This window comes from Phalaenopsis equestris, unplaced genomic scaffold, assembly GCF_001263595.1.
Source record: "Phalaenopsis equestris unplaced genomic scaffold, ASM126359v1 Scaffold216909, whole genome shotgun sequence".
Classification (NCBI taxonomy): Eukaryota; Viridiplantae; Streptophyta; class Magnoliopsida; order Asparagales; family Orchidaceae; genus Phalaenopsis; species Phalaenopsis equestris.
The window spans coordinates 53,939-65,408 of record NW_018235487.1 but is presented as its reverse complement, the minus strand read 5'-3'; the positions used below and the strand labels follow the sequence as shown (position 1 = coordinate 65,408).

General features: G+C 34.1%; 1 protein-coding gene across 1 annotated transcript in view; it reads right to left on the bottom strand.

The window, feature by feature from the left end:
- Nucleotides 1–3,028: 3,028 nt before the first annotated feature.
- The window catches only part of LOC110037212 (protein EXECUTER 2, chloroplastic), a 30,942-nt gene continuing 22,500 nt past the window's right edge, over nt 3,029–11,470 (bottom strand). Inside the window, exons 7-11 of the mRNA XM_020741802.1 lie at nt 4,438–4,561; nt 4,201–4,364; nt 4,028–4,102; nt 3,765–3,857; nt 3,029–3,471 (exon numbers count right to left, since the gene is read on the bottom strand). Of these exons, the coding sequence (XP_020597461.1) occupies nt 3,364–3,471; nt 3,765–3,857; nt 4,028–4,102; nt 4,201–4,364; nt 4,438–4,561 (564 nt within the window). The 3' untranslated portion in view covers nt 3,029–3,363. The remainder of the gene's footprint in view (nt 3,472–3,764; nt 3,858–4,027; nt 4,103–4,200; nt 4,365–4,437; nt 4,562–11,470) is intronic.

Sequence of the window (11,470 nt, the reverse complement as noted above, 5' to 3'; positions counted from 1 at the left end):
AGGGTTATCATCTCTCTTCTTAACTTTTTATTATCATTATGGAATCTCTTTTTGTTAAGTTTGATAATTAGTTGCCAAAAGATAATTATGTTGATACAATAAATCATTTGATTTGTGTTGATATTTTTATCTTTCGTAAAGTTGATTCTCTTCATATTAATTTATTTCTAATATCGTTAATAATTTTAGTAAAGCTTCTAATCTTTACATCAATTCGTTTAAATCTTTCATTGTTTTTTTCTAAAATTATTGATAGTAATCTTCAACAACTTATTTGTATTTTATGTGATTTTCTTGCTAGAGTTTATCTTGGGATTATTATGGTGTTACCATTAAACATTCTAAGTTAGTCAATATTTGTTGTCATAAATTTATTAATAAAATTCATATTTGACTTGTTGGTTGGAAGAAAAAACTTCTATTTGCTGTTGGTAGAGTTCAATTAATTAAATTTGTTATTGAGAGCTACTTATAGAATTGGTTTCATTTCATTTTACTACCTAAAGGTTTGAGGGAAAAGATTTCTACTTTAATTTCTACATTTTTTATTGATATTGAAGATAATAAGAAGCTTCACACCATTGATTGGACTAATATTACTTTGTCTAAGCATTCTAGTGGCCTTCATCTGCCTTCTCTAGACTCTATTAACATTATGTGTAAAATTAAAATTATTAGAAATTTTATAACTCCTATTTTTATCTAAGAGATCGGATTTTCAATTATTATGGTTCTTTCTGGTGTGCTGTTCATTCTATTTCTACTCATTTTTGGAACTTATTGGAATTGCTAATAAGTTTAAAAACGTCTACAGTTTCAAAGGTACTAATGATTGTCATTTGTTTTTTTTATTTTTTATTTTGACCCTTGGTTTGATGGTCTTTCTTAAAGAACATTTAGGTGATTCTTGGTTTAATTTTTCTCTTAATATGAAGCTTAAGGATGTTATTTAGATTGATTATTGGAATAACTTTCGAAATGTTAATGCTCCTGATTTTTGTATTGAAGCTATTTGTAAAATTCTTATTATCAATAGTCCTCAACTTGCTTCTTCATTAACTAGTTTCTTCCCGCTCTCCATCACTATCTTCTATTAAAATTGACTGAAGGGTGAGAATTTTGGAAATGATGATGAGAAAGTGCCGATCACGCCCTATTTAGAGGAAATACAAGAACGAAAATCTAGGGAGCTTAATTATTGGAAGCAGTTATTACACAATAAATAAATTAATATTTTCATTTAATTCTCTCATTCTTATTATACTTTTCACTTTCAAATAAGTAACAAAATCAAGATATTAAATGTACATAAAAAATATAACCACAAAAAATCTCAAGAAAATTCAACGGATCACATTAAAAGGATGCCAAAGGACTGCATCAGAACAGTCGAAGGACAAATGATTCAAACATCATTCCATTCGGTCGGATCATGGGTCGATCGAAGAAAAGCATATCCAAATGAAGTAGACATTATGCACTTGATCTGAGGGACGATCGTATATTATCAACCCCATTTATCAAACTATGAGATCCCACACAAAGAGAACCAACGGTCGCTTCCTAGAACACCTTAGCAACATTTTATGAAAATCTCTTAAACAAAGGAAAGTTGCCTGTCATATTACGTTGATGCACACTCTGCCTAACTTAAATAAGGTCTTTTGCGGAATGTTATCTCAAAAAAACCGCCCGACGACCATAAAGCCAAACAACTTTGGTCTGACCAAGCGATTACAACCGAATATTAGCGTCATCGTATCATTAATACCCCGCTTCAAACAGTTATAAATGTGAAACAGTGCCAATAACGGTTATGCATATCAAAGGATCTTATAGTCAGTTACAAATATGTAAATATATAATGACACATCAATCACTTGTAAAGTTTATATTTATACATGAACAAATATATAATTTTCTAAACATTCCCTATAATCTATAAATATGAAAGCCATTTCCTGAAGAGGAGCTCCAAAAAATGTGTTAAAATGCACTTTGTTTTTAATTCTTTTTCCCCTACTCTTTCCATCCGTCCAACGCTGTAACCCTTATGCGTCACCCATAGGATATTTTGGAATTTAACAATATATATACATTCAATGAGCTAAAATCAAAATTCATTAATTGTGACATAAATTCTTGCAACAACCTGCTAATATTTTGTGCGTTAATTTTAATTTTCTTTAAATTGCGTTATTTAATTTTATGAATTTAAAACAGATTTTTCTCAAAAAAAAATTTATGCAATAAACTACTTACGCTATTATAAATAATATAAGAAAAATATTTTTAGCTTATGATGTGAATAATTTATTTTTCTAAATATTATTTTACACCAATTCATTGTTTGCTCAGAAGATGCTATCATGTGTGCCTCTTAAATTATAAATATAAAGAAAAACAAAAAAAAAACACACTATTTTTTGGCACTACTCCATAGGTCCTTTTATGAACCATCGTGATATTGTACCCATTACCTGCAAATAGTTAGCTCCAAGAAAGGATTAGTTATAAATTCACTAGTGTAATTTGTAATCATTAAAATCATGAGGCTAAGTGGCCAACATGTGTCATTGGGCCTATGTTGGCTAATTCATTGAAGCTGTAACGAGCTAATTGAACCACACTTCTTTTCATGGTGCCTAAGGATCGCAGACAAGCAAGCCATGCATGATGCACACGTTAGCATATCAAAATAGTAAAGTTAAACAATATGATTGTGCCCTGTATTACAAAGATTATCACCGATCATGAACTTATCATAGGAAACCATAAAGAAGAAACAAACAGTTGAAATGTCGAAGTAAATTAACCAATATGAGAAAGCATAAATAACGCACAATATATGTTCTGTGAAACATAGCATTGTATAGTCGGAACTTAGTGCTTGTCACATAAACACAAGTTTACCCAATTTTTTGACATCAGGTTCAATTTCCACAGGGTACAGAATAGCATAAAAATTATTTGCTTTATCGATATTGAGGTGCAGGGCAAGTGTAGATATTTATTAACACAAAAGTCCTCGGCTATAAAATTATGTGATAGAAAAAGATTCAATTCAACCTCCACCAAGCATTCTAAACAGTAATCACACCGAAAGCAAGATTCGTATCAATTCTATTTTTAAATCTTAATAGGGGAAAATCTTGCAGTTCCTAAAAATTAAACATAAACTGTGCAAATGCAAACTAGGATTTATTAGAATTACACATACTCTAGGTAGAAAAAAAAAATGAAAAAGGTGAGAAAACGGCTTACATTAAATCAGAGGATTCTCTGTCAAAAAAATCCAGTGTATTCTGCCGCGGGAGGAGATTTTCAGACTACTAAAAGGATGGAGACTGGTTTTGTTTGGCATCAGTCCGGGAGTTTCAAACGGTCAAAAAGAACCATGAAACTCTGGTTAGGACTAGGGGGAATAAACACAAACCCTAGCTCCGTGCCTCTGATATGCGGCCCAAATCCCTGAGGAACAAATGAAAGTGGCAGAGGAAAACCAAAACTGGTACTTATAAATCAGAAATCATGATTTTTCAAGCTCTCCTCTATATGTTGTCTTTAAACGCGTCATGTTATCATTTCAATTAATAAAAAAGAACTCTGAAATAGTAAACATTCCAAGATGGGTCATTCAGAACTTTCAATAGGGCATGCAATTATGCAATTTCCATCGATTTAAAGCTTCATTTTGAATAAAGGACTCCCTAGGATCTCATTGCAATCAAAAGTTTGAACATAACGCTGGAATAAAAATTTACCTTGCCATTAAGCTGTACTAACAGGCCATCAACCCACTGAGGATTCTTGAATCCAGGCTCTGCTATTCTTCCCTGACCCTTGTAACTAGCAACCTACATCAAAAATCAATTGTTCAGTGTGGCGCACATGAAATAAAAGTAGATTAACTGGCTGGTTAGAATAAATTCCAAAACATAAGTTTCATAATTAAATAAGGGAAGACCACACATGCAGCAAACTTGAATCCAAAGATTTAAGTTATAGTAAAGAAGAGGAGCAATACCACACCAAGCTCCTCTGGGTAGGCTCCACGATTTATGAGACGATTTCCCTTGCCAATTTTGGCACGAAATGTAACCTATCAAAAATGAGTAAAACATTTATAATCATTGCTGAAGAAGAAATTTAAGTTACCCAAGAGATGGCAAAAAGAATGATACAAAGTTGATCACATGCCTGCCCCGCAGGAACGTTCAGATCCCCAGTCAATTTAACAGCTTCCACATACTCAAAAAACTCCATTTCTGAGTCAACTTCATCCAAGTCATTCCAGTGACCATATTTACGCCGTAGCTGTATTACCTCAGTGCCAAAGGGGCCAAAGGCTCCAACAAATAAACCTGCACTTGGAAAGACTTGCTAAGCTATACAAAATAGTACTGCATATAATGAGAACCTTTTACAGAAACTTACCCTCAAATGGATCTAGACAATTATTAAGTATTATCCGATTAAAAACAGTTGTCTTGGACAATCTGCTTCTTCTCTGAGTTTGGCTAACTGCAAATTTAACCACTTCTCGAAGATCTTTAGACACCTGTGAAAATTTAAGAGATTAAATCATAGATACAGAAGCAATTTGATGAAAATAATACAATGATATTGTTGAATCCAAATCTATTTATGATAACAATAGAACCTTTCTAATAAGAACTATAAGAAAAATAGAACAAAAAGCAGAGTGTCTAGAGAGAAACTCTTAGAATTTTATTAGAATGTAGAAGCATAATACGTACAATAAAATTATTTGGTGTCAAACCTTCCTCCTGGCCCCCTTACCACCCAAAAGGCTAAATGAAAAAATAAAATATATTACAAGCTGACGAGTTGCTTGCTGTAAAAGAGCACTAGGCATATAGATAGAAATGCATAAAAGATATATATTGATAAGCATATGAAGTCGCCATTCAGTAAAGTCACAGACTGACTTGACCAAATGCTGTTGAGTAGCCTCTAAAACTGGGCAAGAATGCTTAATTGACCATTAAGCCATTCATTTCCTAAGCCAAGTTTATGATGAATTTAGAAATAATAATCTGCCATGTTTGTTAAGGAACTAGGCAAGTTCAATCATAGCAAATGCATTATGACCTTGGCAAATTTATTATAGCGAGTCAATTATGGCTTTGGGCAAGTTCAATGTAGCTTGGGAGACAACACTAGCTTTGGTGAGTTCAGATTAGAATTGGTTCATTCCCATTGAACAATAGCAAGTTCACCAGACGAGTTTATATCAATCATTGCAATTTCACTAATTTTCTAACTCAGCTTAAATGTTTTTAAAATCTTGAACCAGATAGATTCGAACTAAGATGACAAAATATTTGAGTATAGACCTAGTTCCCTAATTCTCTTATATTTTTAAAAAGCGACTTGCAAAAAGAAAAAGAGAGTTAAAAAAAACATATTATTTTGTTTAAAAAAATAATTAAAAAAATTTGGAGAATTTACTATCCAGATAAGTTGTTACATTGATGCAACTCAACTTACACGTCAGTGGTAATGGAAGCCTAAAAATATGAGCAAGACGTTAGCATTAGAAATTACTCCATTTTATTGTCTTCTTCCTCTAAACCATTCTGTAACTCTTGTTCAAGCTAAGAAGGCCTGCATCCCTCTAATGAAAGTGGATGCCGAGCCAAACGAAGAATTGCTTCAAAATATTCTGGAAAAGCAAAGAAAGGATGAATCAAAATGAAAAAAAAAAATGCATTCCTTCTCAACAAATCACCAGCCCAAAAGGTGAAATTGGAAGAAGTTCAAGCAAGTAAAGTAATGGAGAGTACTAATGTAGTTGCTACTGCAACGACTTTCATGAGCAATGCAACGACTTTCATGAGCAATCCCATTGTCGATCCTACAAGTGGGCCAGTAAGCGACTGAACTGTTCCTTCGGAAGTGCCTATAGTTAAATCTACAACTCTGCCAACTCAATTAGATCACAAAAAAATGAATTATGAATTTTTAAAAGCATAATTCAGTGAATTTCATCAATTTGCCTTGAAGCAATTCAATCAAGTTATTGTTAGAAGATAAAAATGATCAACCCGCCATCAACAAACAAATTGGTTCGGTTTTTTCTTTAAACTATCAGCATCATAGTTCATTGAACATGAGTAAGGTATTTGGTGAAGAATGGAGTAGGAATGACGAGCTAGCTCAAAATCCTGCAAAAACCATGAGTTTATCTTCTTACTATCATCCTTCGATATAAGATTTACAGTGTTTTGCCAAGGCTTCTCTTAATATTTTTATTACAAAAAAATCCCTCTTCCTGAGTTTCTATAAATTAGACAAAATCAAAGGATGCCTTCAATATGACTTTAGTGAAAACTCCAAGAGAACCACTGGTGACCAAATTTTAATGAATTATGTTAAAGTCAGCCTAACAATGAGTTCAATTATAACTACCAGAAAAGCGAAATATGAAATTCTTGCATCTTTCTCAAAGAATACAATGCTATTCCAATCATACTAAAGTACCCCAACAATATATCACATAAGAAAGTCAAATATTTAATGACTCTGTTTTGACTATGAAGTCTTCTGTACTTTTTGTTCAAAGGCTTGCAAATTTGGATAGTGCCAATTTATAGATCGAAGTATTTCATCGGGAGCTTCTGCTGGATGAGAAGAAAAAATATGCCTTCAAGGAATTAACAATTAATTTGACAAGGATCATTCTTCCACGGTCTTCACAAAATCGTCAATGCTCTTTGCCGAGAAGTTTAAGAATTGAAGATTGAGGTTGTTTAAACTAGGAAGTTCTTAGAGTTGTTCATGTTAAGCCAATTCTTCGTTGGTAGCAAGTTAATCTTACTACAGCTTATCCATATTGAAATGAATCTAGCTTCAAAAAAAATTCTAGTGACCTTTCTTTGACAGCAAATATTGCAGAATGATCGACTTCAAGTCACACTTGCTTAAATCTATCTTGGAGAACTTCTTTAATATTTTTACATGTTGAATTCTATGTGAGATCTTCTATTAAAGTCATTTTATTATTTGTATGTTTGTCAACCTAATATTGTTATTCAATTTCAATCATCATTTATATGAAAATATTAACAATTATTTAAATTTAAATGAAGTAAAATATTTTTATTATAAATATAAATTTTGATTTAAATTATCTGAATTATTTAATCAAGGCCTGTGAATCACTTTACACTTTCAGTTGAGCTTTCTATTATCTCTTCTAAACTCTATTCTTCTTTGCTCTTTGCAAATCGATTCCATGGCTTCCTCACTAAAGAAAAGCCTGTGAACTTACAAAGATTTTGAGCATACTGACACTTTTAACAATTACACTTTCTCTTGCAAAGGTCATGCATTTTAGCTACTGCTGATGAAAACTTCATTATTCAAGTTTAAAATAAAAGCATGTACCCAAATGCTATATGATGATGCGTTATATTTTTATAGGATCCAGTTTAGACTTCTACTAGGACTTCGACGTCTAAAATTTTTATGGATTAATAACCGCCCAATTCATATTGAAGCTTTAACAGATAAATTTTTTATTGATTTCATACCCTACAAAAAAGGAAATTCCTTTGAGTACTGTATTCTTCAGACATTCTTCTCAATCATGGCTTTCAAAAGTAGATGTGTGCTCTTCCCATAGAACCATGTGAGAATTGTTAGCTTATAGAAAAAGATTAAGATATTGGAATCCAAAGTTTTCATCATAAAGCTATAAGAAGTCCGATTAAGACCAAAACTATATGCCTTTGCTAAGAAAAAGATGGACCTTCCACATTTGTTGATTAACGAGTACTAGAAATATATCAAGCTTAAGGATACTTGACTATAAAGTTTCATCTCTCTATATTGTGAGAAAAACATTTGATGGTAAGTAGTCCATCTTTTAATTTATGCATTATTTTATTTAGCAGACTTGCAACACTTTTTTTTAATGTTATTTGCTCAAGAGAGTCTAAAATGAAGGAAATTCCAGATGACCATGAGGTTACAAAATATTTGGAGGAAGGGAGAGCTAAAAAAGCATGGAGGGTCAAGAAAACAAAGGCCGAATATCACTTTTGAAGAAGATGAAGATTTTGATGTAGACCTATGCATACTGCTACCACTAATGAGATTACAATGAGTTCCACTGCTCTCTCCACTTCAACATGTCAATAACATCAACTGCATCTTCTATTGATCTCTGTCATCCATATAGCCAATTACTTTAGCGAGTTCTTTTAGTCCACCAACTCAACCTTCTGAACCAACTACAACTTCTGCAGTCGGTCTTCCAAAGTCCACCAAATCAATACCCAAGAATTCTACTCATCCAAAAAACTTTGCTCAATTTGCCCTCATGGAGTAATAAAAAATGAGGACTTGACTAAGAGAAAATCTAAGGCCTTGTCTTGAATCGCTTTCTGTTCTCTGCTTTTTTTTTTTGAAAACAAAAAGCCAAAAAACAAACCCAAAAATAACGCTTGTTTATTCTTTTTTTTTCCTTTTTAATTTTACATCAAAAACACACAAATTATTTTTTTGTTGTTTTAAAAACAAGTTTTTCATAGCATTACAAGTGTAATGATTCGCCGCCCGCAACACACCGGCTATCAGTCGCTTCCTGCTACCCATCTCTGCTGGTCCCCGACGCCGGCACCGTCTGCCACTGCCGCCCGCTATAACCAGCCTCTGTCAGCCACCGCTCACTGGAGCCGGCACCAACACGCCCCACCGCCCATCGCAGGCCCCCGCCACCAGCTGCAGCAACAATCCGACGCCCAGGCCATCGCCACCATCTACAGCCGCCATTTAATGCCTGCCGCCCGCTCGCCCGCCCACAGGTAATGTTTCATGCTGGGTTGACCAAGGAAGACATCATATATACCATAGGCGACAGCGCTTAGTACTAGAGCGCACGTAAACTCAACCATTTTATAAAAGGCATAATTTTTTCTTTAAGAAAAAATAAAAAATACCCAACCAAACATGTTTTATATTTTTTGTATTTAAAAATATATAAAAAATAATAGTACCAAATACATTTTCTAAAAACACAAAACAGAAAACAAAACAAAAACAAAATAGACTAAAAAATAAAAATAGAAAACAAAAAGTGATCCCAAAGAGGCCTAAGGAAAAAAAACAAAGCTAACATAAGCGGTCTAAAGGATAAAGCAAAGCAAGTTGCCACTCACCTGCTCAAGGAATAAGGAGCTTCCAACCATGACACAAAGAAAAGATTTACTTTCGAGAGATAACGACCATTCCATTGCTCAGAATGGCCATAGTTTTGACGCAACACACCTTGAAGATAGTGTCACGCCAGTTGCTTATGATCTCAGTCCAATCATTTTTTCATCAACTACTCATGAAAAACTTTATGACGTGGCTTCAATAAAGTATCATCTTGCACGAATTAGGGTAAGAGTGGTAGCAGACAAATTTTTTTATAACTAGAGAACATAATAATACTTTATAAACAAAACATAAAAAGTTAATCTTGATCATGTGGTTTGAAAGCCAAAAAAGAAAAGTTAAAAAAAAATATTTAAAAGAAGAAAAACTTAACCACCCATTTGTTGACCTCATCTTTGTGAGTTCCTTCCTTCTTCTTCATAGAGCCTAGGATCTAGCTCTAGGAGTTCCTATTGTCCATCTTAGAAAACTAGAAATTGGTACCCACCATTTTAGAAATTCCAAAACATTTCCCTTTTTTTCCTGTGATGTCTAGCATTTATGATCTCAAAACCATCGTCTTATGTACGAGCGGTTAAGGGCTATTATGTGAAGACTCAAGGAAAAGTTCTCAATAGGACCACAAGCTCTAGGAAAATCTCATCACGACTTTATCGTCACATACACACACCAAATGCACAAAATTCACAAAATTGCACGAGGTCGGACTTCAATTAAGCTTAAAGGATGGGTGAAAATGCTAACTTCTCCGGATGACTCCCGATGACAAAATGAACTGCGCCAATGCGTCCGGGACACCAATTTTGGTAGGAAAAGACACCCATAATATCATATTTCTGACACGAGAAAATTGACATGCAAATCGATGAACTCATTAAAACAACCTCCGACGGCGAAACGGTCCGCGCCAGCGCGTCTGGAACGTCAGAATTACTTAAAAATGATATCAATTTTGTTATGTTTTGACGCATGGATAAAACATAAATTAAATATTTTTTTTTCAAAATATTAAATATTTTTTTATAAATTTTATTTTTAAATTATAATAATACTAAACCTAAATCCTATTTACACCTCTACCCTCACTTAAACCCTCGTTCGACTCGTCCCGTGGCTTGATCCCGCGGCTCGTCTCCCTCCCCCCGTGTGCCCTAGATCCACAGTGGATCCACGCGACTCTCCCTGCCGTTCTTTCCACGACTTGCCTCCTCGAACTTCCCCTTGGCTTTTCGGTTCTACAATTGCTGGAAGCGAACTGGCCGACCCTTCTCCTTCTCGAGGTTTTACTGCATCCCTCTTTACTTTGGCATTTACTACCACATTGTGTGATTCGTTGCTAGTGAGGCTGGTTGGTGGCTCTTTCTCCTCTCCTCTCCTCTCTGCCTATAAAACGATTTCCTAGTCTACTGTGTTGGGTTGTTGACATTTTTGATAGAGAAAGAGAGTGTTTTTGAGAGAAGCCTTGGATTTTTACTGTTGGGAAAACTTACTTCTTTCTAATTTTGTTGTTCGAGAAGAGTTCTTCTTCCTCTCTGTTGGCCAATACTCTTGTGGTTAAAGAGCCGGGAGCTATAAGCCGCGGGGGGTATTTGCGTGAAGCTTTCGGGAAGGATTGCTGTGGAGGGTCTTTCTTTCAATTTATTTTAATACTTTGCTTTAAATCTGCATTAAAAATGTATTCTCTTTCTCCCCTCTATTTGGCATTATTTCGGATGGCATGAAAATGTTTTCTATCTCATGTGCAAGTAAGATTTGGGCTTATTCCTTGAAATTTAAGCTTGAGTAGTTCCCAGAAAAATCTGAATAGAACATGTATAGGCTGCCTTTATTCCTCTTGCTTGAGATAGTTGGAAGTATCATCATGGTAGTTTTGAGAAGAGATTTACTCCTTTAAAAATGTATGTTAGGGGAAATTATCAAAGCTTTTATTATTGTTATTCATGCTTAGAATAAATGTTGAAAAATGTTGGCTTTAAAAAGATTTATTCATGTTTATTGACTATTTATCACCATTCGATATAAAAGCTAAAAAAATATTCTCTATTTGGTTCATTTTGTGATCTCGGCTTGGCTCTTTTGAGATGAAGTTATGTTGGAAAAGTATTCTCTGTTTCCCCTTTTCTTGGTCTCAGTTTGGGCTTCTTTTGAAACAAATTACAAAATGGAATTTTTTGGCTCGGTTTAGCTTCTATGGTGGGCTGGGTTTTGCCCCTTTGCTGTTCGGTTTTTGCCCCTTTGCTGCTCGGTTTTTGCCCCTTCTTTGGGCTTGGTTTTAATTCTT